General features: G+C 48.1%; 1 protein-coding gene across 2 annotated transcripts in view; it reads left to right on the top strand.

Moving 5' to 3' along the window:
• The first annotated feature begins 790 nt into the window (after nucleotides 1–790).
• Nucleotides 791–15,200, top strand: part of LOC105694368 — a 24,812-nt gene continuing 10,402 nt past the window's right edge. The window contains exons 1-5 of one of the 2 annotated variants that reach the window (XM_012414970.1): nucleotides 791–1,059; nucleotides 3,137–3,308; nucleotides 7,245–7,429; nucleotides 9,585–9,823; nucleotides 10,531–10,809. In XM_012414970.1, coding sequence (XP_012270393.1) covers nucleotides 3,147–3,308; nucleotides 7,245–7,429; nucleotides 9,585–9,823; nucleotides 10,531–10,809 — 865 coding nt within the window. In that variant the 5' untranslated portion in view covers nucleotides 791–1,059; nucleotides 3,137–3,146. Of the gene's footprint in view, nucleotides 1,060–2,415; nucleotides 2,454–3,136; nucleotides 3,309–7,244; nucleotides 7,430–9,584; nucleotides 9,824–10,530; nucleotides 10,810–15,200 lie in introns of those variants that run through there. The other variant, XM_012414979.1, reaches the window with a different exon arrangement.

Below are 15,200 nucleotides of genomic sequence, written 5' to 3'. Positions count from 1 at the left end.
CCGGAGGTCTGCGAACTCCTCGGTAGAGAGGGTGACTCCGCTATCGAGGCCGGTTTCAGTGGCTCGAGAGACCGGCACCAGAGGCGACACTAGTTTCAGGGAGGGGTATTAAAATGAAATCTGACCCCGCCGTACTTTTACCTCGTGCCGCCTCGTGATCCCCTCGATCTCAAATCTCGACTCCTAAAGACGCGAGGGTCGCATACCGATTTAATATCGTGCCGTCGATATCCCCTGCTTTTCGACGTACACTTCACCGTTTTATAACGCGGTTAATTCGTCTCCCCGTCTCGCGTCGCATAGAAACCGTATTAGGCCGATATTTCACTTTTCGACGGCGTCGCGCGACTGCCACGAGGGGAAGCTTCTGATTGGCTGCAAAGAAACGGGGTAGGGAGGAAACTTCCGGCGTGCGTTTAAAGACGCCTTTTTACTTGCCGGGTCGCTGCAAAATTGCATGCAACGAAATTCTTCGATTGGTCCATAACGGGTGAAGAGTCATCATTGATGATACGCATTTCAATGGTCGAATTCGCCGGCGAAGAAGCGCGAGGGCCCGTTCTCTCCCGTTCGCGAAGAGCGACGAGAGCGCGAGGTGTGGCGCTCGCGAGAAAGGGATCCTCCCCCTCCCCTGGGCCTCGTAGCGCGTCCTCCCGGCGCGGCGGCCCGTTTTTCCGTTTTCCGCGTCGCTTCGTCGGGGCCCGGGTCTCTCCCTCTCTTTCCCTCTCTTTCCCTCTGCCGCGCGGGGCGAGACCGCCGCGGCGCGCCGGCACTCCGGGCCCGACCGAGGGCGACGCAGGACGTGATGCGCAGTGCGCCCGCCGCCGGTCGAGACCGCGATACCGATCTACGCATTCCCCGCCTTACCGGCCGAGCTTAGTGGGTTCGCGTCCGGCGCTCTCGAGGGAGGTCCTCGGGCCCCCGATCCCCATTGTGCTCGGGCGCGCCCAAGCGCCAGTGGATGAGCTCCGCGCTCGTCGGCCGCCGTCGGGGACCCTGGGATCGTGTTTCCGGCTCTACGGGCGACCTTACGACCCGAGCATCTCGGGCCGTCTCTAGGTGAGTCGGTTTCTGCCCACCGGCCCCGCGAAGCGCGATGCCTCCCGACGTCCCGACTGTGGACCTATCGAGACGCAGTGGATTCGGTAGTCTGGTCATCGGCATGAAATATTTTTATATTCTCGTTTATCAAGTGCCGCGGCGTCGCCGAGTCCAACCGATGGTGCTCGAGGGAGCTTCGGGGTCTCTTATTGGGTGATCGTTAGCGGTATGTTCGAACAGCTGTTCAACGTGAGTCACCGGTGAATAGAAGCAAGTCGAGTGGACGAACGAACGGAGGTTTTCTCGAGTTCGGTTGACTCCGAGTCCTGCTAACTTACTACCCATGGAACTGAGATACCGCTGCCTCTCGGGAACACGATTTGGTTGGGCTGGTTTGAAGAATCGGTCCGATTCCATTAAATGATAAAAGTATCGCGTGCGCCGTGGTACCGTGAAATTTCGCTGGAAAGGGGCTGTGCTCCGAAATTTGCCGCGGAAGGCAGTTGGTGGGCACGTTTTCACGTGGGGTATCGCTGGAAATTGACGTGCGGTAAAACGCTTCGATTGGGTGAAAATAAGAAGATAACTATTATGGATGACGCGGAAAGAGCCGCGAGCCTATCCGAGCGTTTCGCTGCGTTCAATTTTGCAGCGATGCGGCAAGTGACGAGGTAACTTCAGGGACGCAGACGAGGCACTCGGTAGATTTTGGAACGTAGCCCGGAACGAGCGGTTCGATTCTACTCCTGTGGAGGTACATTTTTAAAGGAAGAGAGTAACTTCACAGGGCGGACGAGTCACGGTGCAGCGAGTTCGATGCTGCACTTGGCAGATTTCGGAACGTAGCCCTGAACGAGCGGTTCGATCGCACGGTTCCGATGGGAACCGCTCCGAGGGTCGCGAAGGGAAAGGAGAACGGATCGGTGGATGGGCCTAAGTGTGAAAGTAATCCCGAGTAGACGGTACGGTGGTTCTCTTGTAACGCTTAATATATCCAATAACCAAGAAAGATGGTTACGGATGGTGAATATCTTGTATAACGACCGGTACACTCGGTGACCAGAATAGTGCCGAACGGTGCAGGGCGTTTGGTTGTGCCCAAGGAACGGTGCGAACCTAGAAAACTAGATCGAACAAGGGAGAGTCTAAAAAATGGGAGAAACTCGTTTTAGACCAAGAACCACTTTCCTTACCTTAAGGGTGACTCCTTCTTGTTCGCTGGCGGGGAGTGTTACGGAGGAACGATTACTCCGCCGTCGAAGAAACCGAAGGCAGTCCTTGCATACTGGGATGGACGCTACTTTGTTCGCTGGTACTTGCAATCATTTCCGGAATTTTTCACACGATAATTGAACAATTTTCCGTACGTCAGAGGATCCATCATCTTAAATGGAAGCTCGTCCTTGCTTCTTGTGAGTTACGGGAATCGTTGATGAGTTCGAGTTAGGCATGCGTTTGTTTCAGGTTTCCTTTCGTCCCGATGTTAAGTTTTTTTTACATTTCCGGCAAACGTGGTATTGGGTCGTTGGTGGTTCGATGGAAAGTGCAAACTGCACCCGTGGCCGATTTTACTTTTTCCACTTACGAACCTCGTTGTCAGTTTTGAGCCCAATGTATTATTAACGATGCAGGGACTGTATTAAGTCGTTCCATAAATAGTCCTATTTTCTGTTCACTTTCAAGTTGACCCATGAAAACGAAAGAACTTTTGAAATTGCTTACCATTCAGTTTTCCTATTCGTAATTCCCCACTATTTATCACGTGTACAGATATAACGATTTTAAACAAAATACCGTTCAATTCTGATGTTTCTTGACAAGTAGAAATTCCGATCGCGGTTAGACAGCATTTATTACCTTTGAAACATTATAGCTATTACTTTTTAACCGTAGATTTAATGACTATAAAGGGAATAATCTTTATGAAAATGCCCGAAGGATTAATTTTTTAATCAATGATAGATTTCAGTTTTGGCCCAATAAGTGAATTCTTCTTAGCTTTTTTGTGCCTTAGTTAAAGATAATATATGATACTTACGTTATAAAATTCTTGCACTCGTCTTTAGCGGTAATTCGGGATTTCGTTTGATTTTAGGGTCTGAGTGATGGCCCTGCGACTACGGAGTGGGAAAGATGTCAAGAAGAGTTCATATTACGTGTGGTATCTGGGGGCGAGGGAGGCCAAGGGGGTGGACGCCATGCCCGGTGCCATCGCTTATCTCCTGGAACGCGAGTGCCTCCAGGAGCCTTTCAAGGTCACGTTACAGGTGAGTGGTACCAACGCAAGATCCGGCTTCACCTTAACCCGGGATCATGCCCGGAAATAGAAACCTTCCTTGGCGGGGGAGGTCGCCTCCGCCTTGCATTTTTATATATCTAAAAACTAGACAAAATTTCGCGGCATTTCGAAACCCCCAGAATATATAATCGGACGAATCGATGATGGAGATGATTTTTATTTCCGCACTAATTCTGGAGAGAGCAAGATGGACCTTCTTCCGCGTAGGAAAAGATAGCGACAACAAACATCGTTGTTGACATTTTTCTTGTCAACCGTCATCCGTTGTCTCTGCTGCCCCGAGTGAAATTCCGGCATTCCCGTAAGAAACCGATTATACTCCGCAAATGTAAATGCGGGGAAACCTAGACGAGAAGTTGCCTGTACTCGTCAAGCGAAACCGCTAAGAACCTGCTTCAAAGTGCAGCGGAGCCCCTGGGCATGCATGGAGATTGACGGCGACTCGGATTGTTGTAAAACTTAGCCCGATAACCAGAAAAGAGGGAAAAAGTCCCGAAAGTAATCCAGGTCAACCAGGTGCATCGGAAGGCGATTTAATCGCGGTTAACGCAGGTGTGACTGCGGCAGCAACCCGTGTCGAGTACTCGCGGAGGACGCTTCGAGGCAGCGAATTTTCCCATTAACGATAACACCGATCCGGGTAATCGGAAAGGAGAAAATATCTTGGCTTATCGCACGGCGTGACGTGCACGAAATGAGAAAATTCCACCAAGGAGAATCAACGTGCAGCGCGAAGTGGGCTAATTCTCTGCAGGCATGCGAGATGGTCTTAATTGCGAGATCGGCTCCGGAAACTGGAGGAGAATTCCGGCAGAATGGCGGCAGAATGGCGGCGGAATGGCGGCAAAATGGAGGCAAAATGGCCGCGAGACCCCCGTGAGAATCGCCGAGAGGCCAGTCGCCTTTAATGGGCGACGATAACCCACCTTTGGGATTCCAAACGCGCGCCGATCGGCATCCGCCAATGGAGATGGTAGCCCGGTTAGAAATCAGCCCGGCAGCCGCGATGTAACGTAATAAACCGCCTTCCGTGTGTGTACCGAGTCTCGGGGAGGTACGTGCACGTACACGGCTCGTGTCGGAATGTGAGAATTGACGGGTCAACCGCTCAGTACTTTCGCCGGAGACGTCGTTACAGATTCTTGCTCTACGACTGACTCGCGAATCTACGACTGGACGTGTGATTAATAAATAATTAACGACCAATGACGAAGATCGGAGTCCTTCCCTCCCCAGTAAACGCGATCCAAAATGCCCGTTTAGATTTTGGGTAAATTTAGCTAGTCGAGTTAGTCTTCTTATATCGTATTCTTTTTTCCTCTTTTTGTTCCTTTACTGGAACAAGTATCGAGGGTAGAAAGTACTCTCTCCGAGGTACGCAGTGTTGCCGAGACTTGGAAAAAGTTTCGCGCTACTTTTGAAAGTACTTCGCATTTTATGGTTTCGCCATTCAAGTCGTTTATCGTTCGCATCCTTGCGTGACCCCGAAATCCGATTGAATCCAAAATGGGAGTAGAAATTTACACGCCCCTGAAATTATATGCAAACCTTGAAAGACGCTTAAGCTGACGAATATTGCCAAATTCGATTAAGAATTAAAGTGTTTTTAAATAATCGGAAACTTGTGAAGATTGTGACTTGCGAGATACATGAAGATGGAAATTATCGTGAATATTCGTGACCGTACAATTATCTAGCGAGAGCACCACGCCGGAAATATGCGTCTTGTTGTTCATTTGTTTGTTTATAAACGCTGCAGGAGTTTCACGAAGCAAGTTCCTTCATTGTTTTCAAGTGCCTGAGGAGTTGCAAAGGAAAAGTTCCTTACTTGTTTTATAAGCATCCAAGGAGTTACAGAAAATAAACTTCTCTTTTGTTTATACATGCACGAGGAGCTGGAGGAAGCAAAATCCCCGTTTGTTCATAAGTGCACGAAGAATTGTACGAAACGAGCTCCTCGTTTGTTTATAAGTATGCGAGGAGTTGCACGAAGTAAGTGGCTCGTTCGTCATGGACCGGCGATGGGAATGATCGTAGAAATAACGATAACGAGGGAATTGAGCGTATGTGCGTTCGCTTCGGAAATTACGATTTGACGATTTGATGCCCGTTGTTATAAGAGCGGCCATTGTTGGAACGTTTAACCGGCGATTCAGAAATTGCACCGAGCGCGGTTGCATTGCGAAACGCTCGAATAAAAATCCTCAACTTTCCCTCTCGGCTTTTAGCGAAGAAAAAAAAAAAAAGAGAAAGAAATGATAGAAAAACGAGAAAGAAAAGCGAGGGGAATAAAAATGTTAGACATCCAGGGCCCATAAAGGAAGGGAGATAAACATTCAAATGAGGTGACCAAAAGAACGCGGTTTTACGACGGCGCCGCGGCGCCTCGCATTTGCAAAAATAGTGTCGAAGAACGAAGCTATTACCATAGGCAACCTTTCGTTGGTGCCTTAAGTGCCCCGCCGGTGCCGAGCCAATTATGTCGTGATCATAATAATTATTTATTACACTCGGTGAGAAAGAAATTAATAGCGCGGCGTAATAATTATTGCGCGACCGACTAAGAGGGTCATTTGTCGCGTGTGTCGTTCCTGGCCCAGTTTTTACGCTCTCTTTGAGGAGCGCTTTTTCGCCGTAATTCTCGCATACCTACCCAAATGGCGGCCATCTTGAAAATTCCCTTGTACCGCGATAGACGATGCACTCAAGTAATTCTCCCTGCAATAACTAATACTATAACATACAATACTATAATCAAAGTAAGAAAAAGAACATCCATAAACGGATAACCCGCCGCTGCAGATGACCGCCTTCGAGTTTCTTCATACTCTATATTTATATATTATTTAAGGCCCTTTTTTTTTTCATACCAACATGGGCGTTTCGGGCGTTATTCTCGGTAGTCGGTATAAGATCACGTAGTTGGTTTTCTTAATCGTAGAGGTTGGATTTAACTTATGCATTCAAGTCCGATTGCTAATGATAAAACGCGTGGGCAGAAGCCACCCAATGATTAACGGCGAGATTCTCGAGTAATCCGAGGACTGTACAGCGTCCCGCGTAATGTACTCGTTCTCGCTTATTAAGGCGACTTTACTAGCTGGGATGCCTTTGAAATGAGTCACGACGTTTAAATTATTCACAATGGATTTCGGAATTCAGCACCGAGCGCGAAAATCGAGAATACTCGCACCTTCGATGGTCGAAATCGACTCGAACGATAGTCCTCTTGGAGTGAGTGCGAAATAAGCATCGCCGAAAGATAGAGCTCGATAACGGCAAGCATGCGATAACAGATTGCCGCAGTTCGTGCTAATCCGCGTTCCACTCTGAAAAAACAATAACACGCAATTAAGCCAAACCGAGTGGCGGTCCTTGAAGGGAAGATTTTCTTTTATTTCTTTTTTTTTTCCGTTGTCAACGTATCTTATCACGGGATGGCATCGCATTCGCGTGACGAAGGAGCCATTAAAACGGCGGCGCACCGTGATTCGCGGTAATTGCACATCGCTCCGACCAACCTGCAAGACGGTTTGCCATAGTTATGGTTAAAAGTTATGTCCATTGTGCACGCTAAACTCTGCTCTGTCTAATTTAACAAGTCAGCGAGATCGCGCGGACGGAGGAGAGAAAGAAAGACGAACGAAAACTTCCTCGGCACTTCGAGGCGCGAAACAACCTTCTAATTTGCAACTAAATTCATTAAACCCACTCCCACCGGTTATCCCGAGAACTGGTCCGCTACGTATGCAGCGGGGACTTATTCTACATATAACAATGCGTAATTAAGCGAGTTCTATTACACGCGCCGACGCACGAGCTCCTCGAGGTCATTGCCGCCGCAATCGTGGCTCGATTATTATATACGAGCTTGACACGAGACATGGATTCTCTTGTTCGACAGGTCAGCAGCAAGGGGTTGAAGATCATCCAGACCGTCCATCCTGGAGGTTCCACCAGGTCGGCAGTGAAGCATTTGGTACCGGGACACGCGGTTCTCGCTGCGGTGCAACGAGACGAAGTCGTCGCCGCAACTCTTCTTCTTCCCAACCCTGCCACGAACAACCCGGTGCACGTCCACGCCTACAGGTTTCTACAAAAAGATTTTTTTCAGTGATATCTAATACGATGTCTGATATTCTATGTGTTCCTCGCGTCCATGCCCCACGTTTCTGCCGAAACGTTCCCGTTTTCGTACGGAAATTTTGCCCGTAATTATGAATGAAAGGGGTCTAGATCATTTCTTTTTTTTTTTCGTTAAAAACCTTACTGTAAGCAGCAATACCCCTATTGTAAATTCATGCGACGTAGAACATGGGACGAATTTACTTTTAAATAGAGTTCTTGCTTATACCATTTTTATAATTGCTGTCACATTTGCATAAAAAAACCCACATCTGATAGTAGGGCTTCGTGCCTCCACGTTTGTGGGTTACAATCATATTTTTTCTACGATCGATGAAAGGAGTAATCTCGTTGTCCGATTACGCGATTCTGCACGCATAGGTATTTGTAGTGAATAGAGAATAGAATAGAATTGTACTCTTCGCGATTTAAATAACATATGTTAATGGATCCGATAACGCGTGGACTCCGCGCGTCCACGCCTACATTTTCACGGTGATGCGACTTTCTGTGGTTTAAGGTGAAGTGAAACACCCTTCAAATCAGTCGATTCGAATACAACACTTTTTTTTTAAGGGTATTACACCAAACCGTCCGAAACTTTGACACATCACTCCTGATCATCTAAGAATTGTCCTGACACATTCAAAATTTTGAGTTTTCAAAAAAATTTTTTTTACTCAGCCTAGACCAGAACCAAAATGGCGTCGAGCTCTGATATTTCAATCAATATACAATTATCGAAGGCTCTGATATGAGAATCGAAAGGGTCAGGACAATTTTACGACAATTTAGAACACTCTGGTAATCGATAAACTCGCATTTGAACGAGATAAAGGCAAAAAAAGTGTTGTATGCGCTTGTATGCCAAAACGATGGAAATACGACGTCTCGGAGTGAAAATTTAATTGATCTGGAAATCACAGATGGCGCAGGGTGTCCCTCTGCAGTCAGTTAGGACCTCAGAAAGCTCGAATCCAGAGGATTTCTGGAGTTTTACTTCGATTTCTTGATATTTATTGTACGAATACGACAGGTGGAGTATGCTATTTGGTACAATACCCAATATAATTGGACCCAGCTGTCGATATAAAAACAAACGTCAGCAACGTAGGCATTTAGAAAAATCTTCTCTATCGACGTCGATCAAGTTCCTCGACGTGTTTCACTTCACCTTAAGTGATAATCCTTACCCGATAACGTGGATCTCTTTGCACGTTCATGCGTACCGATTGTGATAACGTGACATTTAAATAATAGTCCATATCTGAACAGAGCAGATACGCCCGTGGGAGAGCATAATTAGGAAGGGTGGGAACAAGGTAGCGAGGATGGGAACAAAGCGGCAGGGGTTGACCGAAATACGTGAGAAGCGAGCGCCGTTAAACGGTGCCCATCGCCTGCGTCCTCGAAACGTGTTCCACGCTCCCCGCTTCTTGTGGGACCGATTCGAGTGGGATCCCTCGATTCCCCAGCACCCCATTTCGCGATCTGGTTCGAGACTTGGCTATTTATAAACGAAGCCTGTTGCTCCTCTGTAAAAATAGTCGAAACGAGGGAAGAACTCCGGCGGTAATGCAGGAACCTGTTTCCAAAGACTGCATCGACTTCGAGGCTCCCTGTTTTTAGTGGACATATTCTCGTTCTTCCTCCGCTTTTTCTCTTTCCCCTTAAGCCGAAGAAGAAGGGTTGAAACGGCCCGCTCGATCGACGAGCGATTAAGGTGATACGAAGATGGCGACCGAGGGGTCTCGTCACATTTATAAAGCTTTTCTCCAAACTGGGAACACCGAATCGTTCGAGACTTTACCACATAAATAGGGAGGCCCCGAGGAAAGTATCGACACCGATGAATGTTTTAGAAATTTATTTGTCAACAGATTTTACTTCTCTTTTTTTAATAAAAATTCAAATTTTACGGACACCAGGACATTCATCAGGGTCTCCGTATTTACGTGTTGAAATTTCAAACGGTTCGGCACATCGGATCGGAGAGAAGTTCCCTATACGAGATTCCTCGGGTCCCGGTTTCGCATCACCTTAAGGCGAAAGTTTAGGACCGATGGATTTGCAAAAATGCGGCAACTTTATCTGACTCAGTGGTTTCTTTGCGAAATAGGTGCGATTCGGCGGCGACCGCCGAGATACTGGGCGGCCAACTGAAGGCGTTGGCCTCCCACTCGGACAACCTGGCGAGAGTTACGTCAACGGAGAACCGAATTAGGAATAACCCGGGCAGCGATGGTCGCAGCACCAGGGAGTCCGAATCTTCGGAGGGCAGTGGTGAACTCAGGCACGGAATCGGGCAAACGGCGACCATCTACGAATCTCTGGCTGCCGAGTTGAGGGCGAAACTTGGTGAGTGACTGTTTTGCTACCCGCTCGTGGGCGATATGCCCGGAATTAGCACTTCGATGCGTAAACATGACTCCTTTCCTTCTACCAGTACTCTCCATCCCTCCTTTTCTCCCTGGGAAGTGAAATAGTTGGAACGTAGCACTTAGGTGAACGATTGGTGAACTCGTTCCCTTGAGATTTAGTCGAGCCGGACGGATGTTCGTAAACAGTAAATGGAGAAACCTGAGGGGTGAATGTTTTGCTTTTACCTTTACTGCTGGCTGTTCAAGACGCGTGGAAATGAGGAGTTAGAGCGAGAAAGGGAAAAAGTAACATGAAAAATGACCGATTCGTTAGCATCGGTTCATCCTTGATCACGAGGTTCCCTTGGTCCATTCGGATCCACCTCTCGAGTCCAACCCTTTGATTCATCTCGCATGGGGACCCCTCGTAGGGAATCCCCGAGAAAGTAGCACGACCGAGTCCACTTGCCGACTTTCGAAATCGATGCAACGAGCAACCGAGTAGCTCGCCGCTCGCCGAGGAGATCGGAGAGAGATCCGATCTTTTCGGCGAAACCTCGGCCAGAGGTCGTCGAACTCGCGCAGCATCCGCGCCGCTGGAGACCGTAGGCTGCACTCGGCTGCGGCTGGAGCGGCCGAGCTTTTCTGCGGATTTCGATTCCCGTGGATGGCGATTAATTTCAAAGATCGATTTCTGCCCTGCAGGGAGGGGAAATTGCTCGGAGAACGACGGCGGACCCATTCTCTTGCCGCCCAGGGACTACGACACCGTTCACCGCCATCGCGGCAACCTGGCTGGCATCGAGTTCAGAAGATGTCTCAATCAGAACATCGTGGGTGGTAACACTGCTCTGGACAGGGGTGGGACGAGAAGCGCGGCCAGTAGCGGAATCGGGTCCGATAGCGCGGCGACGCCACCCCCTTATCAGCCCCACCACCCCCTGGGCTCCCGGCCCTCCAGACCCTCCAGAGACTCTTCTTCCGGTAAGTCCGACGAAGACTAGGAACACCTCTGGAACGGGAGATCGTCCAGAGGAAAACATAGCGAATCCGAGATGATCGCCGTACCTCTTCCTCGTGCTTGCCGGACAATTAGAAAGTAGGATTTTATGGTGGCTAGATTATTGCAGGGGCCGCATTTCGTGGTTTTAATTTAACGGATGATTTCTGCTCGCTGGGTCTTCGTTTCCTTGGATATTCTCCGTTTTCCTGGTTAGGGGTGAGGATCGGAGGCGCGACGGGGTCTGAATTTTGCAGGTGGAAGCAGAGTGACTCGTGGGCGAAAATCTTCTGGGTAATTTTGACTAACCTGGAGACTTCCGTGCTAGATTTCGAATTCCCGTAAAATCCTGTACAAGGCGTGAAAGTCGAAGGATGCAGTCGGGTACCATCGGGAAATTTTGCAACGGCGCACGGCTTGCACCATCGTTGAAAATGTAGTGTCATTAGCGTCGCTGCTCACGCGATGACAACATACTCCACGGCGAGGTATTCGCAGGAAGGAACGCGATTAATTGTTTCGCGTGACGTCTGTTTCTCGATTTTCCCCCTGTTACGAATTCGCGAAGGATCGGTATCAAGCGGAGTATTCCTTGCCCCTAGAAATTTTCTCCACGGAGAACGAAAGACCCGTCGACGGAGCGCTTTCTACAAAAACTTTCGACGCAAGTGTCGCCACTGCCCTGGCTTCTCGAATCTTATCGCTACATAGAAATGCGCCAACGGTGGCCCAGTTCGCCGACTAACCCAGTTCTGCGAGCGAGGCAGGAAAATCAGGCGGTAAAAAACGTTGCTTGCCATTTCGCCATTTTTTTATATCGCATCCAGGAGGAGGTTAATCAGTCTTTTTCATACGGCTCGAGGACGATCACCCGAACAGGTGTCGGCCCCTTCTTCGTCGGGGACTTTGCAGACTGGGCTTGACCCTGGGCGCCGTTCGCAGACGTGCAGGTGTAAAAAACCTGAAAGTAGGGAAAACCGAGGAGCGAGGCTCGCCGGCGGGCGCATGCGCGACCGTAAGCCTGCGCCTAAGTAGGCATCGCCATCGGACGTCAGGCATCGGGCATCGTCGGGCTCGTATTGGGCACCTGTTACGACCAAGGAGTACCGTTAGGACGTCGTGTCGGCAACAGGTACGAGCCGAGTCGAAGAGGATTTACACGGTCCTATGCTCGGTTCGCGTTCGCTCGGCTTCGTCCTGTCTTCGGTATGTGGTACCCTGCGTCCAAATCTCGAATGAATTTCATCGGTCTTCGGAAAACCGACCTTTCGGACTGGTCTAACGGAGAGAATTTGTAGATTCGAGAGACGTATCGAATTTATGGCAGGTTCGTGTTTAAATTCGGTTCCTTTTTGCCTGGATCCTGAGGAATGACAATGGAGATAAAAGTAATTTAACGATGAAAAGGAGTCAGTCCGCGGTCGCTCGACTACATCCTCCTTTGGTATTTGGCACATCGTGTCCAAATCTCGAATGAATTCCATCGGTCTTCGGAAAACCGAGCTTTCGGACTGATCTAACGGAGAGAATTTGTAGATTCGAGAGTCGTATCGAATTTATGGCAGGTTCGTGTATAAATTCGGTTCCTTTTTGCCTGGATCCTGAGGAATGACAATTGAGAAAAAAGTAATTTAACGATGAAAAGGAGTCAGTCCGCGGTCGCTCGACTTCATCCTGCTTTTGGTATTTGGCACATCGTGTCCAAATCTCGAATGAATTCCATCGATCTTCGGAAAACCGACCTTTCGGACTGATCTAACGGAGAGAATTTGTAGATTCGAGAGTCGTATCGAATTTATGGCAGGTTCGTGTATAAATTCGGTTCCTTTTTGCCTGGATCCTGAGGAATGACAATGGAGAAAAAAGTAATTTAACGATGAAAAGGAGTCAGTCCGCGGTCGCTCGACTTCATCCTGCTTTTGGTATTTGGCACATCGTGTCCAAATCTCGAATGAATTCCATCGGTCTTCGGAAAACCAACCTTTCGGACTGATCTAACGGAGAGAATTTGTAGATTCGAGAGTCGTATCGAATTTATGGCAGGTTCGTGTATAAATTCGGTTCCTTTTTGCCTGGATCCTGAGGAATGACAATGGAGAAAAAAGTAATTTAACGATGAAAAGGAGTCAGTCCGCGGTCGCTCGACTTCATCCTGCTTTTGGTATTTGGCACATCGTGTCCAAATCTCGAATGAATTCCATCGGTCTTCGGAAAACCAACCTTTCGGACTGATCTAACGGAGAGAATTTGTAGATTCGATAGTTTTGTCGAATTTATGGGCTGTTTATCTAGAAATTCGTTTCCTTTTCGCGTAGATCCAAAGGAATGAAAGTGGAGATAAAATTAATTTAACGACGAAGAAGCGTCGATTGGAGGTGCTCGGTTTCTGGCATGCTCATTTTCTCCGGCACGTGTGACACGCTGTTCTCAAATTCCATCTCTGGATCCTCGCCCTGGCCTTCGGGAAGCCGGTTTTTTCGTCTAATCTCTAACACCATTTGAGAGTTCGCTCGGAATTTATGAGGGGTTTGCGGGAGTTCGTCTCTTTTTCACCTGACCCTGAGGAAACGAAAATGAGGATCAAAATAATTTAACGAGGAAGAGGAGCCGCGGTTTCGAGCCTCTCCGAAATGGATGCGTGCTTCTTCTTTTTTGCCCGAACCTTCGGAATGAAACTAAAAATAGAGATAACTCGACCACAAAGAGGACTCGGCTGGAGCCTGTTCGCCCTATCTGGGATAAAAATGTCCTTCTCCTTTGTCCCACCGCTGAGAACGAAAATTAAGGTAAAAACGTTCGAACGAAGTCGAAGGGGCTCGTTTCGAGTGTACGTACTTATCCTCGTTCTCCGTGAGATACCTGGCGCACTTTATTCGAGCACCATCCAGGATCTGCGTGCCGATTCCGAAAGGAGACTCGGACGTAAACGGTCCAGGTCCTGCCGAGACACGGGGTATATCGCGTCGTGGGCGCGAGAGTGAAAGAAATCCCGTTCCTTCTCGAGATATACCCTAGATTTACGGTGGAAAGACTCGATGCAAAAGCGGGAGAGTGTGGTCTCACTGGAGCGTGTCCACCGGGGTGTACGCGTTTTGGTTCGCGAGAGATGTCCAAACGCGTCGCCCTCCGGTGGACGCGTCCGTTAGGACGACATCCCGTTTCCTACCGAGACCATTGTCACGTTACCAGGAGCCCCGTGCTCGTTCCCGTTCAGGGAGCGACGCGGCGGGGACAAAAATAAAGACAAAAAGGGGAAGAAAAAACCTCGACCTCGGTTGCTCCCAGGACGAGCAAGATGGCCAACGGAATGTCCCGTTGGCTTCAAAGAAGCACCTCGACATGACTGTACGCTGTATAAGACCTCCTTACGTCGGCGAAACTCTGTAGCTTTTTGAGTCTTCAGTTTTCACGAAAAACAAGCATTTCTTATATCAAGAAACAATTCGAGATGAAAAATCGATGGAAGCACGGCTTTGATGATGTGCCACGCGTAGTCGCGTAGAAGTACGTCTGGTTGGCCAGGAAAGTAAAATGTGGATAAGTATTCAATAATTTATCGATTTGATGGCACCCTACACGGGAGGAAAGGACGTAGATGTGAAAAATACGGTATGTGGCGGTTCCATTGTGCGCCATCCGTATTTCATTCGAAGACCATGCCGTTTCCCTAGAACGTGGTTCTACATAATTATGTCGACGCACATCGAGTACGGGAGTAAAGATATAATGCTAAATTAATGCCGATAACTTTTTCCCGACATTCAACTTTCCACCGTTTCCTGCCAATTTAATCGCCCACTGTTTCGTGACAGTGAACCGTTACGACTCTACGGGTGATTGTAGTCGCTTGTTCAAATTTTGCATCGATTCCCAGCTGTACTTGAATATTTTCACTTGACTAAATTGAACTATAATCGTAACTGGCCCGTTTTTTTTTTTTTTCGTGACGTTCAATTCTCCAATTTGCATCCTGTACTCGAGTCAGGGAAAGACGTCAAAAGTTGCACCAATTCGTATTAATCTTTTGATTTTGAGAGGGACTCGGTGGAAGAATATCAAGCCGTTCTTATGAGATTTATCCAGCGGATTATTTCGTGCTTGAATATTTTCACTTGGCTAAATTGAACTATAATCGTAACTGGCCCGTTTTTTTTTTTCGTCACGTTCAATTCCCCAATTTGCATCCTGTACTCGAGTCAGGGAAAGACGTCAAAAGTTGCACCGATTCGTATTAATTTTTTGATTTTGAGAGGGACTCGGTGAAAGGATATCAAGCCGTTCTTATGAGATTTATTCAGCGGATTATTTCGTGCTTGAATATTTTCACTTGACTAAATTGAACTATAATCGTAACTGGCCCGTTTTTTTTTTTCGT

This window comes from Orussus abietinus, unplaced genomic scaffold (genome assembly GCF_000612105.2).
Source record: "Orussus abietinus isolate OABI.00-Male unplaced genomic scaffold, Oabi_2.0 scaffold329, whole genome shotgun sequence".
Lineage (NCBI taxonomy): Eukaryota > Metazoa > Arthropoda > Insecta > Hymenoptera > Orussidae > Orussus > Orussus abietinus.
The sequence above is the reverse complement of the archived record's forward strand: the minus strand, read 5'-3'. Positions and strand labels throughout refer to the sequence as shown.